Here is an 18202-nt window from a genome sequence, read left to right as displayed (position 1 = left end):
AATATGGTGTGTGTGTGTGTGTGTGTGTGTGTGTGTGTGTGTGGTGTGTGTGTGTGTGTGTGTGTGTGGAGTCAGTAAGACTATAAATGTAGAAAAGAGAATATGGTGTGTGTGTGTGTGTGTGTGTGTGTGTGTGTGTGTGTGTGTGTGTGTGTGTGTGTGTGTGTGTGTGTGTGGAGTCAGTAAGACTATAAATGTAGAAAAGAGAATATGGTGTGTGTGTGTGTGTACGCTAGTCCTGAGGCTTGAACTGGGCAGTGTCCCTGAGTTTTTTGTTTGTTTTGTTTGTTTTTGTTCAAGGCTAGTACTCTACCACCTGAGCCACAACTCATTTCCAGCTTTTTTGGCAGTTAACTAGAGATAAGAATCTCATAGACTTCCCTGCTTGGACTGGCTTTGAACCATGATCCTTAAGTCTCAGTCTCTTAAGAAGTTAGGATTAGGGGCTGGGAAGGTGGCTCAGTGGTAGAGTGCTTGCTTTGCATGTATGAGGCCCTGGGTTCAATTCCTCAGCATACATAAGCAATAAAAGCCGGAAGTGGTGCTATGGCTCAAGGGGTAAAGTGTTAGCCTTGAGCTGAAGAACTGAGGGACAGCACCCAGGCCCAGAGTTCAGGCCCCATGACCAACCAAAAAAAAAAAAAATTAGGATTACAGAAGTAAGCACAAGCGCCAGGTGAATCAGTATTCTCACTCATTCTCTGTTCTCTGCTGTGGATCCTGCCTTGACACTTTTGTGGACCTATGGCCCTATCTCAGAAAAATCTAGAGTCCCATAGAGGAGAGATTTATATACATATTATTGTTATCAAAATATATTTTAAAATTTGTGTGTAGTAATACCCTTACTTCTCTTCCTTTTTTCTTCTCTATTGAACAATGTCACCCCTTCCTTCATCTGTGCACGCACTCAGGCATGCCAGATGGGAACGTGAACTCAAGGCCCAGGCACTGTCCCTGAGCTTTTGTGCTCAAGGCCGGCACTCTACCACGTGAGCCACAGCTCCACTTCTGTCTTTTTGCTTGAACTGGTTTTAAACCTCAATCCTCAAATCTCAGCCTCCCGGATAGTTAGGATTACAGGTGTGAGCTACTGGTGCCCAACCAATTTGTAAGAAGTCTTTATATATGCTGTCTACTTTTTTGTGGGTGCCAGACTGGGGCTTGAACTCAGGGACTGAGCACTATCCCTTAGATTTATCTTTCAATGATGGCATTCTATCACTTGAGCCTACATTTCCATTTCTAGCTTTCAGTAGTTAGAGGTAAAAGTCTCATTGACTTTCCTGGTGCCAAGATCCTCCAATCTCAGCCTTCAGAGTAACTATAAATACAGGTATGAGCTACTAGCACCTGGCTTGTTCTAGCCTTTTTAATAAATTAAATCCAGCCTAAAGTATAATGGACAATTTAACATAAAAAGTGGGGGGCATGTTCAAGTCCTTCCCTCCCTTCCTTTCTTCCTTCCTTCCTTCCATCTTTCCTTCCTTCCTTCCACCCTTCCTCCCTCCCTTCTTTCCTTCCTTCCTTCCCTCCTTCCTACCCCTCCCCTCCTCCCTCCAACTCAGGGCCTTACATCGGCTAGGCAGGAAATCTGTCAGTTGAGCCATGCTCCTAGTCCTTTTTGCTTTTTTTGTTGTTAATACTTAGTTTTATGTCATTAAAACGTGACAACCTTAATAGTACACAAGCAATTACTTTCATAGATAGACATAAAGAATGGAATGCTAGATTTACCTCACTGTACCAATCTTAACTTTAGGGAAAAAATATTTATGTTAGTATATAATCACAGCCAACTTAATTACATACCAACTTCACTAACTTTACTAATAAGCTTTATCTTATAAAATCAAGGCATAGTCATACATCTGATGCTTACTTGAACATTTGGTGATTAATCTTAATTTCTCCCATTCTCTTTTTTGCAACAAACATTGAAGACTTTTTTTTTTTTTTTTTTTTTGCTTGAATTCGGGCCTGGGTGCTGTCCTTGAACTTTTGTGTTAAAGGTTAGTGCTCTACCACTTGAGCCACAGCTCCACTTGTTTTCTTGTGGTTAATGAAAAATAAGAGTCTCACAGATTTTCCTGCCCCAACTGGCTTCAAACCTTGGTCCTCAGATCTCAGCCTCCAAGTAGCTAGGATTACAGGCTAGCATCCAGCTTAAGACAGTTCTTTTTTTTTTTTTTTTTGCCCGTTGTGAGGACTGAATTCTGGGTCTGGGCACTGTCCCTCAGCTCAAAGTTAGTGCTCTACACTTGAGCCACAGTGCCACTTCTGACTTTTTCTGCTTATGTGGTGCTGAGGAATCAAACCCAGGGTCTCATGCATGCAAGGCAAGCACTCTACCACTGAGCCACCTTCCCAGCCCCTTAAGACAATTCTTATTCTCCCCCCCCCCCCTTTTTTTTTTTGGTCATGTGGCTTGGACTCAGGGCCTTGGGCACCATACCTAAGCTTTTTCCACTCAAGGCTAGCATTCATTCTACTACTTTGAGCCACAGTTCTACTTCCAGTTTTCTGGTGGTTAACTGGAGATAAAAGTCACATGAACTTTCCTGCCTGGGTTGGCTTCTATCTCAGACTCTTGAGTAGCTAAGAATACAGGCTTGAGCCGGGCGCTGGTGGCTCACGCCTGTAATCCTAGCTACTCAGGAGGCTGAGATCTGAGGATCACGGTTCAAAGCCAGCCCGGGCAGGAGAGACTGTGAGACTCCTTTCTCCAATAAACCACCAGGAAACCGGAAGTGGCGCTGTAGCTCAGGTGGTAGAGCGCTTGCCTTGAGCTGAAGAGTTGAGGGACAGCGCCCAGGCCCAGAGTTCAAGCCCCACGACCGACCAAAAAAAAAAAAAAAAATTGAATATACAGGCTTGAGCTATCAACATCCGGCCCCAAATTCTTTCCTTTTTTGCTTTTTCTTTTTCCAGTCCTGGGGCTTGAACTCAGGGCTTGGGCACTGTTCCTGAGCTTCATTTGCTCAATGCTAGCATTCTACCACTTGATCTACAGCACCACTTCCAGATTTTTCTGTTTATGTGGTACTGAGGAATGGAACTCAGGAGGCCATATTCCCAGGTGCCCCCCCCCGCCCCCCCCCCCCCCCCCCGCTCCCCATTTTTTCTTATGCAAAGAAAACCACTTTTTTCCCTCAATTTCCTTTCGAAGTCTTTTTTTCTTTTTTTTTGGTCAGTGGTAGGGCTTGAACTCTGGGCTTGGGCACTATCCCTGCGCTCTTCAGCTCAAGGCAAGTGCTCTACTACTTGAGCCACAGTGCCACTTCTGGTTTTCTGGTGGTTTACTGGAGCTAAGAGTTTCATGAACTTTCCTGCCTGGGCTTGCTTTGAATGGCAATCCTCAGATCTCAAGGCTTCCTGAGTAGCTAGAATTACAGGAGTAAGCACCAGTGCCCGGCTCTCAAAGTCTTTCTTTACTAACTTTCCTTTTTCTTTTCTTTTTTACTAGCAGTTCTGGAGCTTGAACTCAGGGCCTGGGTTCTGTCCCTGAGCCGCTCTGTGCTCAGGGCTAGCACTCTACCACTTGAGTCATAGTGCCACTTCCAGCCTTTTCTGAGTAGTTTATTGGATATAAGGGTCTCACAGACTTTCCTGCCACAGCTGGGTTTAAACTTCAATCCTCAGATCTCACCCTCCAGAGTAGCTAGTATTATAGGCATGAGCCACCAGTGCCCAGCCAAGCTGTCTTAAAACAGAATGTTTAGTGGATGACAGGTCCAAAGTCTAGTAATATAATAATGGTTAAATCATCTATTGTTCTTCATGTAGTTACTAGAGGCTGGGGATGTGGCTTAGTGGTAGAGTGCTTCACACTAGACAAAACTGTTGCAACCAAACTCTGCAGAGAATTAGTAGAAACCGTTGAGAGAATCCAGTGTTTAGGTGGGACTAAATGATTAAGTCTTTGGACCCTGGGCTTAGAGGTTTGAAATACAGTTGGAATTTACAGAGACATTGTGAATGGAAAGGACAAACTCAAATTAGTTTATTAAAGTAACTCTATGGAGGACAGACTAGGATTAAGATTTAAGTAGGGGCTGCATTACGATACTGCAGGGTTTTTTGTTTTGTTTTTTGTTTTTTTTTAGGTGAAGACTTGAACCAGTACTGTGAAAGCAATGGGTATCACACTTATTTTTTCTTTTGCAACAGTACTGGGACTTGAACTCAGGACCTAGGTGCTGTCCCTTAACATTTTCACTAAAGGCTGGCAGTCTATCATTTGAGTCACAGCTCCATTGCTAGCTTTTTGGTGGTTAGAGATAACAGTTTCATAAACTTTCCTGCCTGTGTTAGCTTCAAAACATGATTCTGGGCTGGGAATGTGGTTTAGTGGTAGAGTGCTTGCCTAGCATGCATGAAACCCTGGGTTCTATTCCTCAGTACCACATGCACAAAAAAGGTGGAAGTGACCCTCTGACTCAAGTGGAACAGTGCTAGCTTTGAGCAAAAAAGCAGCTCAGAGACAGTGCTCAGGCACTGAGTTTAAGCCCCAGGACTGGCAAAAAACAAAACAAACAACAACAACAACAACAAAACCTATGATCTTCAAATCTCAGCCTCTACTAGCTCCTGGCTCTAAGAAAGTAATTGAAAATGAGGCACACATCAATGGAATGTGGTGATTCTTGGAGTTGGAAGAGTGTGAAACATGTATGGAGCCTAAAGCTAAAACGATGGAGATGCTAATACTCAAACCCAGGATTCAAGAAAAATACACAGATAAGGTAAATCGCTATATAGCAGTTCACTTATCTCAGTTTCACTGTTGTGTGAGTTTTGATTTAAAAAAATATCGAATTCTGTATCAGAGTTTTTGCTATATCATGAGATTTTATGGTATGCTATTGGTTTTTGTTTTTTGTTGTTCGTGGGACTTGAACTCTGGGCTTAGCTCTTCAGCTCAAGGCCAGCACTCTACCACTTGGGCCACAGGACCATTTGTTGTTTTCTGGTGGTTAATTGGATAAGAGTCTCATGGACTTTCCTGCCCATGCTGGCTTTTAACCGCGATCCTTAGATCTCAGCCTCTGAGTAGCTAGGATTACAGGTGTGAGCCTCTGGCACTCATCTGCAATAGGTATTTACATAATACTTATGATTTTAATTATTTTTGCCTGACTATTCAAATATAGAAATATAAAAATATTAAGATTAATAAGAGAGTTGGAAAGTTTTGAGAGTGGGGTTTTTAAAGCCTAAAATATATAAAATATAAAATAAATATGCTTCACAGATTTTCACCTATCATGGGGGTCTGTGGACTGTAACCCCTGCCATGGGTGAGGGATTTCTGTATTGAATGCGCAAGTTCCAGCGCCTAAGACTTTTATGTAGATTGGTAAACTATAAGAATCCTTATCATGCAGATAAAATCTGCAAGGATGATCATTGAAACTGTAGGAGTACATTACACCATTTGAATAGTATAGCATTAAATGAACACTGGAGGCTGGGGACGAAGCTCAACGAAGGAAGGAAGGAAGGAAGGAAGGAAGGAAGGAAGGAAGGAAGGAAGGGAGGAAGGGAGGGAGGGAGGGAGGGAGGGAGGGAGGGAGGAAGGAAGGAAGGAAGGGAGGAAGGAAGGAAGGGAGGAAAGGGAGAAAGGCAGGTAGGCAGGCAGAGACAGACATTAGAGCACTAGAGAATGTTGTATTTGTGAAAAAGAGGAGGTATGTCGGAGCTTGCTTTTGATAGTAGTAAAACGAGGAGAGCCTACAGAAAAGGGAGGACGGCTGGAAGGGGAACCACTTGTCAGTAAACTAAACAAGAGATCTGAGCAAAGACCACAGGGGTTGACGTTGAATAGGTCATAGCCACGCTGGGTTAGCAGTGTGAGAAAGATGGCAAAAGCAGAATCCAACTAAGTATGGAGACTGCCGAAAGAGAATAGGCTAACGTGTAAGCCAGGATAAAGCGAGAAAGGAAGTGTTGGGGGCGTACTTGAGACACATTATAGCCGCCAGAAGCTGCTCTCTCCTCAAGCAGTGCCTGACAGGAAAGATTGGAGCCCCATTTATCCCTTAACTAATCACAAACACCACCATCTGGGAAGAGGGAGACAATGAGACCAATTTTACTTTGGCAGCACGGACTAAGGCTCGTAACGTGTGTAAACGCCACCCCGCCCCCGCCCCCGCCCCCACCCCGGCTTTTCTGTCAGCCCGCTGACGAGAGCAGGTGCGCAGCTGACCTGCTCGATCGCGTCCGGAGCCCGCTCCCAGGCCAGCCTCCTGAACCGCGAGAGCTGGGCCCGGCATAAACCCTTCGCGGATCCCACGGCGCCTCGAACTTCCGCGGGCGACATCTCGCCCCACGCGGCAGCGGAGCATACACCCTCCACCTTGCCCAGGCCTGTGGCCGCCGCCGGCGTCCTCCATGACACTTCCCGCGTCGCGCCGCCCCCACCTCGGGGAAATGAAACTCGGGGCTGCCAGGCTGCGGCGAAGGGGTGGGATCCACTGCGTTCTCACTCTACGAAGAGAAATGGCAGAACTCACCCCAGGCGGCAAAGGGGTGTGTAGCCGCCGCCGGCTCGCCGAGGCTCCGCCTCGCCGCTCGCCGCCCCTTTCCCGGCCCGCCTTCCAGGCATCGCGGACTACACTTCCCAGAGGTCTCTGCGGCCCCGCGGGGTGGGCCGTCTTCGATCCCGTTCTCACCAGGAGAGGACTGGCTCTCAGAGATGAAGGCGGGGCTTGCACCAGCCAATTAGCGAGAGGCTCGTTACGGCGGCGGAAGCAGCGGCGCTGGAGTGAGGGGTGGGGGGCAGAGTGCTAGTGCCCCGGCGGCTACTGCGGGTCCGGAGCTTGAGGACGTCGCCCCTACGAGCGGAGGGCGCACGGGAGCGAGCTCGAGGTGGCGCGGCGGCCCCTCGGCGCAGCAATCAGGTAATGGCGGGACGGGCGCCCGGGAGGGGAGGGGTGGAGGCGAGGGGGCGGGGCGGCGAGGCAGGGCTGCAGCGTCCGTCCCGCTGCGCGTCCCCGGGGAAGGGCAGAGGCGCCCCGGCGCGGGCGACTCGGATCCCGGCTCTTTTCGCGAGTTGGGCACGGCGGTTGAGCTGGCGGCAGGGCCCGAGCGTCCGGCGGCGGGGAAGGGAGAGACTTCGGGAGGGGTGGGCTGGCCAGGCGTGGGGGCGTGGCAGACCCAGGCCTTGGCAGGGCAGCGGAGCAGCCGGGGGAGTGCGGGCGGGCGGGCGGCCCGGGGAGTTTGGCTCCTGGAGCAGTTTAAAGTGACTCTCCACATCCGGGCCCTGCGCCCGCCGCTTTCAGACCCGGGCCGAGGCGGGGCCTCCCCGCTCCCCGCCTCCCTCGCCGGGAGCTCCCGTCTTCCCCTGCTATTGGCCCAGCCTCGAGGGGTTCGGACTGCCCCGGCGAGGCTGGTGCCTAATTGGCTGTCAGTCGGCGGGAGGGTGGGGCGGGCTCAGAACGCGCAGGCCGCTCGGGATTGGTGCCGAGTCTCCAGTGACGCGGCGGGCGCGGGGCCAATGGGCGGGCGGGGGAGGCAGGGGCAGGTTCGAGGGGTGGGGGAGCGGGCTCGGAGCGGAGCTGCGGCCGGGCGGCGGGGTGAGTCGGGAGGGCGAGCGGGCCGGCCGGGCAGCGGCTGCCCTGGGCGCGCTCCAGCGCGGGTCCTCGTGGCTGCCCCCTAGCCCAGCGTAGTCACGGGCCCCCCGTGGCGCCCCCGGGTCGGCGCGATGGGAGCGGGAGGGGCGGAAGGCGGGCGGAGGCTACAGGTAAAGGGGCGCGCTGCCGTCTTACTCAGGGGCTTCGCAGAACGCCTTTTACCCGGGAGGACGAGGCTCCGACACCCCGAGTGTCTGCAAGCTTGTCTCCTCCGTGCTCCTTGGGGGCTCGAGTGGGGTGGGGTTGAGGTTGCATCGGGAAAGATCCCAGAGCTTGCTTCTGGGAGAAAAGTGGGGGGGGGGGCGAATTTAAGGAAGGTAGAGGTCTCGGGTTTCTCTGGCTCAGTCGCGGGGTGAGGGTGTCTGAAAAAGATGAAAAGGAAAACCATAAATGGAGGCCTTTGCAAAAAGCATTCGAAAATTCCTTTGGCATCAGACCTTAACATATGATTTCTAATGCTTTTTTGGGCTGGACATTTCCTTTCTTATGGCATACTAATTACGATTCTGTTTATGCTAGTATGAGGTTTGAGTCTTTCAAAAAGACCTGTTATTCCCATAAAACTTTACATATAGATGTGTGTGTGTGTGTGTGTGTGTGTGTGTGTGTGTGTGTGTATGTGTCTATGTCTGCCTATCATATGGACGATTCATGGTTTCGTGTTTTTCTTTTAAAAATATAGCCATCTCCAAGTATTTTGGAAAATCAGAGTATCCCACAGCACTGTACAAGCAATGCTATTACTAATTTAACCCATATGTATAAAACCTTCACTCTTTAGATAATGTCTGCATTTACATTGAGCACAAGTCAATGTCTCCAGTAGATAATGCTGCATTTGCTTTTCCTAGAGAAGATGTCATTGGTACTAAAGATGCTTTTATTACTCAATATTGGTTTTAGTTTCAGAATCTAGTAATAACTATGTGACTATGAATGCAGGTGGAAATGAGTTCTCAACAGTTTCCTCGGTTAGGAACCCCTTCCACTGGGCTGAGCCAGACACCACAGATTGCCAGCAGTGGCTCTGCAGGATTGATAAACCCAGCTGCTACAGGTGAGATGCATACTGTTCTCTATTACTTTCTGTTTTAAGAATATTGCCAGTTTCTCACTTAAAAGTTAGCAAATTTCTCCTTGGATTCTGGTTAAATACTAGTTTATTGATTTAAGCAAAGGGTATATTACTATAATTATATAAGGCTTTTTTTTGCTTCTGTTTTAACCATTTCACATACACTAGAGTATGTGTACAGCCTATGGTAAAGTATACCTCTAAGAATTTTTTTAGTGCATTAATAGGTTCTCATTTAATTAATTCTCAAGGGTATTGTAATAGTGCCTTGAGGAAGATCAACAGTGTGTAAGGTGAGGTTTTTGCTTCTTAAGAGCTTACTATCTAGGAAAAGAAGTTTTTTTTTTATTGTTGTTGATTTTGGGGTTTTTTGTTTGTTTGTTTGTTTTGTTTTTTGGTCAGTCATGGGGCCTGAACTCTGGGCCTGGGCACTGTCTCTCAGCTCTTCAGCTCAAGACTAGTATTCTACCATTGAGCTACAGTGCCATTTCTGTTTATGTGGTGCTGAGGAATCGAACCCAGGGCCTCATGCATGTGAGGCAAGCACTCTACCACTGAAACACCTTCCCAGCTTGGAAAAGAAGTTTTTAAAAAGTATATGTAGGGAGTGGAGCTCTGGTACAACTGGTATAGTGCTAGTCTTTAGGGGAAAAAAAAACCTCCAGGACAGTGCCCAAGCCCTGAGTTCAAGCCCTAGGATGGACACCAAAAAGAAAAAGGAAAACAGGCGTGCTGAGTGCCAGTGGCTCACACTTGTAATCCTAGCTACTCAGAAGGCTGAGATCTAAGGATAACAGTTTAAAGCTAGCCCTGGCAGGAAAGTCAGTGATAATTTTGTCTCTAACCAGCAAAAAGCTGGAAGTGGAGCTATGGCTCAAGTGGTAGAACACAAGCCTTGAGCATAAAAGCGCAGGGACAGTGCCTAGGCACTGAATTCAAGCCCCTGGACTTGCGCGCGCGTGTACGTGTGTGTATGTGTGTATGCAACTTGCTTCTTTTTTGGGGGGTTGGTCGTGGGACTTGAACTCTGGGCCTGGGCGCTGTCCCTCAGCTCTTCAGCTCAAGGAGAGCTCTCTCCCACTTGAGCCACCGAGCCACTTGCACTTTTCTGGTGGGTAATTGGAGATAAGAGTCTCAAGAACTTTCCTGCCCCTGGCTGGCTTTGAACCAAGACCCTCAAATATCAGCCTCCTGAGTAGCTAGTATTATAGGCGTGAGCCACTGACACTCGGCCTACGACTTGTGTCTTATTCATAGTATCTACTTTGAGTGGTTCTCAGGGAGGAACAATTTTGCCTTGGGAATATTTTACAGTGTTTGGAGACATATCCGGTTGTCACAACTAGGGGGTGCTATTGGCATATGACAGGTGAAGGGGATGGCTGCCTTCTTACCCCTCAAAGAATTATCCAGGCCAATGAATAGTGCTGAAACAGAGAAACTTCAAATGCTGCTTTTCTGTATTAAAAAGATGGCATTGCAAAGTGAAATAAACTCCCTTTTTTGTTTTTTTCCCCCCCTTACCACCACTAAGTTCTTGTGTTCCTTATGGTAAACTGTGTAACTGTCTAATCATAGTGTAAACTAAGTTTGAGGCATTGTTACTTTTTCTGTGTCACTAACTCTCTCTGTGTGTCTTTGTTTCTCTCCTCTTTCTCTCTTGGAGATACAGTCTTAATCTGTAACCCAGCCTGACTTTAGCCTTAGCCTCCTGAAATGCTGGGATCGCAGGTATATGCAACCATGTTTGACTGTCCTTGTTTTTTATCCATGAGTTGTGGCCCTTGTAAAATATTTTAGCCTCATTTCCTATTGCTTTGCCTACTCCTGAACTTCAGTTTTTGTTACAAATTTATTTAGCTCTTTAGACTTGAAGTTATTTTAAGCTATGCTTACTGCTCTGAAATATTTACTCCTGTTTTTTGTATGATCAAAAAGTTCCAGTTTTCATGACCCTATGCCTTTGCATTTTTTTCCCTATGCCAAACTTTATTCCTTCCATACTCATTTATTTAGTTAATTTTTATTTTTCCTTGAGAGTTGATAGATGTCATCTTCTTGAGAACTCTTTACTGATTCCATCTTCCACAATAGTTCTGATAGTGATTTTCCTAGAATCAGGGCTACTTGAAAGCTAGGGCCATGTGTGTCTCATGCACCTTTGTATGTACAAGACTTAGTATTTGAAAAGCATGGAGTTATGGTCAACAGTTTCTTGTAGAGCCACCTAAGGGTTTGGGCTTTTTTTTTTTTTTTGGTCTATTGTGGGGCTTGAACTCTGGGCCTGGCCATCATCCTCAGCTCTTCAGCTCAAGGCTAGTGATCTACCACTTGACCCACAGTGCCACTTCTGGCTCTTTCTGTTTATGTGGTGCTGAGGAATCGAATCCAGGGACTCATGTATGCAAGACAAGCATTCCATCACTGAGCCACCTTCCTAGCCCCTTTCTTTCTTTTTTTATTCCTTAACATATTTTTGCCCTTAACCATGTACATCCTGGAAAATCAGTATATGGCAGAACAGTTACACACATAAGCTTCTCTTAGGCTCTCATCAGCTGCTTAGGCCTTTCTGTCTGTATTGATAATTTTATATGGTCAAAAAATGTTGGTATAAATATCCAAATGGCCCTTAGCAGAAAAAGGTTTCTTCCCCTAGAAAAGATGTAGTTTCCTAAGTTGAATATTTTTTAACTTTTTTCTTTGCTAGGAGTCAAACTGCTTATTGAAAATAGTGTTACTAGTTGGGTACTGGTGACTCATGTCTAACAAGTCAGGAAAATGAGATCTGAGAAGGATTCTAGCCAGCCTGGACAGACAAATCTGAAAGACCAAAATGCCAGAAGTGGGGAGGTAGAGTACCAGCCATGAGCAGAAAAAGCTGAATTCAAGCCTCCTTACAGGAACCAAAAAAGAAATGGGGGAGGTGTTAGCAATAATTATCTTCAGATTTCGTTGAAAAAGAAATCTTTGACTTATGCCAAAAATGTCTTTTGGCGTAAGAAATTTGACTTCTGAAAAGCATGTACATGTGTGTGCATATTAATTTTTAAAATTTTATTCTTATTTTATTTTTTTATTTTTTTTTAAAGTAATCACTTAATCACAATCAAAAAAAAAAAAAAAAGAACCTCGGGGAAGGGAGCGAGGGAGGGGATGGTAGGGGGAAAACAATGGAGGGGGTAACAATGTTCAAGAGGAAGTGTACTCATTACCTCACTCGTGTAACTGTAGCCCTCTGTATAGTATCTTTACAATAAAAAAAAAAAACAATAGCAAGGAAGAAAAAAACACTGCGTCCTTGCCTTGGGGCTCATTTCACTTAGCATCATCTTATCTGGTCATATGTATATACCTTTTGACCTTTTCTGCTTGTCCTCGACTTATACTACTTATTGCAAATAAGGGAAACCATGGGACCTACCTTTCTTTGGTCCTGGGAAGATTCATGTGTTAGAACAGGAATAATAAGTATGCTAATCAACATTTAAATCAATGTATGTATAAATAAGTCTGTCTTGTGAGCTTAGAATATTGAAGGTTTATTCTCAGATTTGTTTCTCATTAAGATAGTAATAATCATCTGTTTCCATGCATGTTTTTATAAAAATTAATGTGTACAATGATTTCTGTTTTACACTGCAGAAGCACTAAGCATGTAATGAATTAGCATTCTTGACAGCTTGAACAACATATTCATAACTTAGTTTTATCACTTCCTGGATTCCTTATAGCTAATCTGCTAGTTATTATTTTGAATTGAATTTTTATTATTAGATACACATTTACTTTTGTTCCTATGTCATAACTTAAAGAGAAACTGACAGAAGTAATTATGGTAAAATGAAAGGTAAAGAAATGATTTAAATGAACTTTTTCCTTTTTTTTTTTTTTTTTTTTTTTGTCGGTCGTGGGGCTTGAACTCTGGGCCTGGGCGCTGTCCCTCAGCTCTTCAGCTCAAGGCGAGCGCTCTACCACTTGAGCTACAGCGCCACTTCCGGTTTTCTGGTGGTTTATTGGAGATAGGAGTCTCACGGTCTTTCCTGCCCGGGCTGGCTTTGAACCGCGATCCTCAGATCTCAGCCTCCTGAGTAGCTAGGATTACAGGCGTGAGCCACCAGCGCCCGGCTGAACTTTTTCCAATCACAGTGTACCACAGTAAGAAACTCTTCCATGTCAAAATAAAATATGATGAAATTTTTGTTGAAAAAAAAAAAAAAGAAAAGAAAATAGAAGTTTTTTCCTAAGGAGTTAGGTGGCTATGGTTTTTTGGTTTGGGTTTTTGGTTTTTGCTCAGTTGTGGGGCTTGAACACAAGGGGTTCTGTCCCTGAGCTCTTTTCTCAAGACTTAGCACTCCACCACTTTGAGCCACAGGTCCATTTCTGGTTGGTTCTGTTTTTTTATTGCTCATATTACGAGAGATGATCTGAGGTCCTACGTATGCCAGGATTTCAGGTATAATGTATATTCATAGTTAAGTATAGTTAATATTTCAAAGTATTTTTTTTCTGTTAAAAATGAACTGAAATAAATGCGGATACCTGGAAGGAAATGATAAGTGAATTCCCAAAGAGTCTAACAGGAAATAATTGATAAAGCCTATTACAAATCAGTATTCCTGGACAAATAGGTTTAGGGAAGAGTTATGAAATTGTACATTTTCTTTAAAATTTTTATTAGAGGAAAGTGTATTTGGAAGGGAGGAGGTTAAAAATCAGTATAAAATTGAAGCAAAACTGGCCTTATTCAGTTATAACATGATGCTGTATACACAAAATATTAAATCTAAAATGCTAGTAGAGCTGGGTGCTGGTACTTACTTCTAGCTACTCTAAAGGCTGAGATCTGAGGATCAAGATTCAAAGCCAGCCTGAGTAGACAAATCTGAAAAATGATTATCTCCAACTTGCCAGCAAAAAGCTATAAGTGGAGGCATGACTTAAGTGGTAGAGCACCAGCCTTGATTGGAAAAGGCTAAGCAAGAACACAAGATCCTGAGTTCAGGTCTCAGTACTGAGTAAAATGAATTGAAAGAATGCATTACTTAAATGTCATTTATTATTACAAAATAAAAATATCAATGGATTAATTTAACAAAATGAATCCTGGAGTTGGAAGACTGACACATTGCTGAGAGAAACTAAAGGACTACGAGAGTCTTTGAATTGAAAACCGCCCTTTGTACAATTACTTAAAAGACAAAAAAATGGCATAAATAAATATAAAAACTTGTCCTTCGAAAATACAAAGAAATGTCTATCATGTTCATGAGTTGGAGCACAACTTTTAGCATATCACTTCTTCTCAAAGTGATCTATAGAGTAAAAAAAATGCCCTAGTTTGAGCCCAGAGCCAGTGGTTCAAGCCTATTCCTAGCTACTCAGTTGGCTGATATCTGAGGATCATGGTTCAAAGCCAGCCTAGGCAGGAAAGTCTGTGAGACTCTTATCTCAATAAATGACTCAGAAAACCAGAAGTGGTACTGTGGCTTAAATGGTAGAGCACTGGCCTTGAGCTGAAGAGCTGAGGGACAGTGCCCCAGGCTCAGAGTTCAAGCCCAGTACGGACCAAAAAAAAAAAAAAATCCTAGTTAGAATATCAGCAGATTCTTTTGGACAACTTGACAGTCTGACTTGAAACTTTATTTGGAGCTCTAAAGAATTTGGTAAGGCAATTTTCATCAAGAAGAAACTCATTATAACTTTATTTCAAAACTTGCTACAAAACTATACTAAGATGATATAATGTTGACATAAAGATAGAAATATAGATCAGTAAATATATTAAAAAGAACAAAGTAGAACAAAGTAGAAGATCAAGAAATAGACCCATACATGTATGGTCAATTGATGTACAAAAGCATTGAAGTGATTCAGTAATGAAATGATAAGACACTTCAACAATGATAGTGCTAAACACCAGAATATCCATATAGGGGGAAATGAACCATGATCTTTAACTTTCCCATACACAAAAATAGATGCAAAGTGTATCATAATCCTAAATATGAACTTTTAGATCTCTAAGATAAAACAGAGAAACTGATGGAAACTTGGGTTAAGTAAGAATTATATAGGACACAAAAAACACTAATTATAAAAAGCAGTTCCTCTTCAAAAGACACCATTTAAAAACAAATCTGTGAAATTGTTTTGGGAAGGTGAACAGGAGGGTAGGAGGAATGATAGAGTGGGTACACTTGATTGGACTGTATTACAAACATGCCTAGAAATAATAAAAAAGATTTTTAAGAAAACTGAAGGAGGAAATGGAACTGTGGCTCAAGTGTTAGAGTGCCAACCTTGAGCAAAAAAGTCAAGCAAGAGCACAGGACCCTGAGTTCAAGCCCAGCACCAACACACACACACACACACACACACACACTGTTAGAGTGCCAACCTTGAGCAAAAAAGTCAAGCAAGAGCACAGGACCCTGAGTTCAAGCCCAGCACCAACACACACACACACACACACACACACACACACACACACACACACACACACACACACACACACACACACACACACACACACACACACACACACACACACACACACACACACACACACACACACACACACACACACACACACACACACACACCAGATTTGCCCCAGTCTTATTTTGTAAACATACCGAATATATAAAGAACTATGATAACTCAACAGTAAAAATATTAACACTCTTAATTAATGGGGAAGGGTACCAGTACTGGGGTTTGAACTCAAGGCCTTGATCTTGCTAGACACTAAGCATCTGTGCCATCCTTCCGACCCCTTTTGCTTTCATTGTTTTTCATTTGTGCCTGTACCAATCCACCTGTTTATGCTTCCCATGTAGCTGGGATGACAAGCACATATCACTGTATACAAGTCTTTATTGAAATGGAGTCTTGGGCTGGGAAGGTGGCTCAGTGGTAGAGCGCTTGCCTTGTATGCATAAAGCCCTGGGTTCGATTCCTCAGCACCACATAGCAGAAAGGCAAAAGCCGGAAGTGGCGCTGTGGCTCAAGTGGTAGAGCGCTAGCCTAGAGCTGAAGAGCTGAGGGACAGCGCCAGGCCCAGAGTTCAGGCCCCACGACCGGACCCCCCCCCCCCCCCCCCAAAAAAAAAAAAAAAAGAAGAAATGGAGTCTCCAAACTTTCTGCCTAGGCTGGCCTCAAACTGTAGTCATCTTGAGCAAACTAGGATTACAAACTAGGATCCCAATTTTTTTTTTTTTGGTCCATCATGGGGCTTGAACTCGGCTTGGGCGCTGTCCCTGCAATCTTCAGCTCAAGGCGAGCGCTCTACCGCTTGAGCCACAGCACCACTTCTGGTTTTCTAGTGGTTTATTGGAGATAAGTCTCACGAACTTTCCTGCCTGTGCTGGCTTTCAACTGTGATCCTCAGATCTCAGCCTCCTGTGTAGCTAGGTTTACAGGCGTGAGCCACTCGCGCCCGGCAGATCCTAATTGTTTTTAATGAGAAAAATACTTGAATATCTAACTTCATCAGAAAAACTATATGGATGCCAAAGAAGTACATGAAAATGTACTTAACATTTTAAAATCTCAGGGCAATAAAAATTAAAACCACAGTAAGAAATGAGTACCCATCCACTAGAATGACTAAACTTAGACTGACAATATCAGGAGCCTGCATTGGCCCACACCTGTAATCCTAGCTGCTCAGGAGGGTGAGATCTGAGGATCAAGGCTTGAAGCCAGCAACCTAGGCAGACAAATCCAAGAGACTATATTTTTTCCAACTAACCAGCAAAAAGCATGGAAGTAGAGGTAGAGCACAAGTGGTAGAGCACCAACCTTGATTGAAAAAGCCAAGCAGGAGTGTAAACCCCTGAGTGTAAGCCTTACTACTAGCACTCAAGGGGTAGAGGGAGGGACAACAAGAAGAATTAGCAGCTGGGCTGGGAAGGTGGCTGAGTGGTAGAATGCTTGCCTTGCATGCATGAGGCCCTAGGTTCGATTCCTCAGCACCACATAAGCAAAAAGAAAAAAGCCGGAGTGGCACTGTGGCTCAAGTGTTAGAGCACTAGCCTTGAGCTGAAGAGCTGAGGGACAGCACCCAGACCCAGGGTTCAGGCCCCACGACTGGACTCCCCCCTCACCAAAAAAAAGAAGAATTAGCAGCAATATGAAGTAAATGGAACTGTTGCTGTTGGTATAATTGCAAGGTGGTCTAGCCACTTTGGGAAATAACTTATTGGATTAGTAGAAAATGCTTATCATGACTATATCATAGTTAACTATATGCTTTTGTGAAAATACCTAATTTTACACAAAATGTTTTTTTATATATAAATTTTGCCTTAGTAAAATTGGTTGATTAAAATTTAGTAAAAGAGGGCTAGGAATGTGGCTTGGTAGAGTGCTTGCCTTGCTTACAAGAAGCCCTGTGTTCGATTCCTCAGTACCACATAAACAGAAAAAGCCGCAAGTGGCGGTGTTGTTCAAGTGATAGAGAGCTAGTCTTGAGCAAAAGAAGCTCATGGGGGCTGGGAAGGTGGCTCAGTGGTAGAGCGCTTGCCTTGCAAGCCTGAGGCCCTGGGTTCGACTCCTCAGCACCATATAAGCAAAAAAGAAAAAAGCCGGAAAGTGGCGCTGTGGCTCAAGTGGTAGAGTGCTAGCCTTGAGCTGAAGAGCTGAGGGACAGCGCCCAGGCCCAGAGTTCAGGCCCCACAACTGGACCCAAAAAAAAAAAAAAAAAAAAAAGAAGCTCATGGGCAGTGCCCAGGCCCTGAGTTCAAGCCTCAGGACTGGCACACACACACACAAAAATTAGTAAGAGGAATGATTTGACCAAGGTACATTTAACACATAAATGGTCATGTTAAATTAAAACCCTCTTATATAACTTTAAAGAATGTGAAATTTTTTAATTAAAAAAATAAATCAAAGATGAACATTCACTTTATGAAAGAAGATATATTTGAAGTGGTATGGCCACATATAAAGATTTTCCACATTCCTGTCATTGAGGAAATACTAAAACCACCATGAGATACTGACATACACCCACTAGCAAGGTTGTATGTCAAGCACTGGTGAGGATGAGGAGCAGCTGGAATTCAAGCACTGCAGGTGGGAACATAAGATGGTAAAACTGCTTTACAAAGATTCACATCTACTTAACCAACCTTTGACCTAAGTGTTGCCGGAGATCTTTCTTAAAAAGTCATTGAATACTCTTTAACAGTTTTATTGTAACTTAATAAGTGATTCTATAAATCAGAATTGTAATTCTGAATGACCTGATAGAAAATGCAGTATGTAGCAAAATAGAAAATCCCATTAGTCTTTTACCTGGTATTTCCACTTATATCAACTTTTTCCTAAAGAGATCACTGGACATGAGTTTGGAAATAACCTAAAATAACCATCAATGAAACTGTGGTTTAAAAAGTTACATTGCATCTATGCAGTAGAGTCCTGTATAACCTTTTAAAAAAATAATGCAGTATATGTATATTCTATATTAGTACTTCCA

General features: G+C 44.2%; 1 protein-coding gene across 4 annotated transcripts in view; it reads left to right on the top strand.

The window, feature by feature from the left end:
• The first annotated feature begins 6762 nt into the window (after positions 1-6762).
• Positions 6763-18202, top strand: part of Sap130 (Sin3A associated protein 130) — a 102946-nt gene continuing 91506 nt past the window's right edge. For all 4 annotated transcript variants that reach the window (XM_042685229.1, XM_042685226.1, XM_042685228.1 and 1 more), the window contains exons 1-2: positions 6763-6905; positions 8580-8694. In XM_042685229.1, coding sequence (XP_042541163.1) covers positions 8586-8694 — 109 coding nt within the window. In that variant the 5' untranslated portion in view covers positions 6763-6905; positions 8580-8585. The remainder of the gene's footprint in view (positions 6906-8579; positions 8695-18202) is intronic.

This window comes from Dipodomys spectabilis, unplaced genomic scaffold, assembly GCF_019054845.1.
Source record: "Dipodomys spectabilis isolate Male_0828 unplaced genomic scaffold, ASM1905484v1 ptg000094l, whole genome shotgun sequence".
Taxonomy (NCBI): Eukaryota; Metazoa; Chordata; class Mammalia; order Rodentia; family Heteromyidae; genus Dipodomys; species Dipodomys spectabilis.
This window is presented reverse-complemented; position numbering and strand designations above follow the sequence as displayed.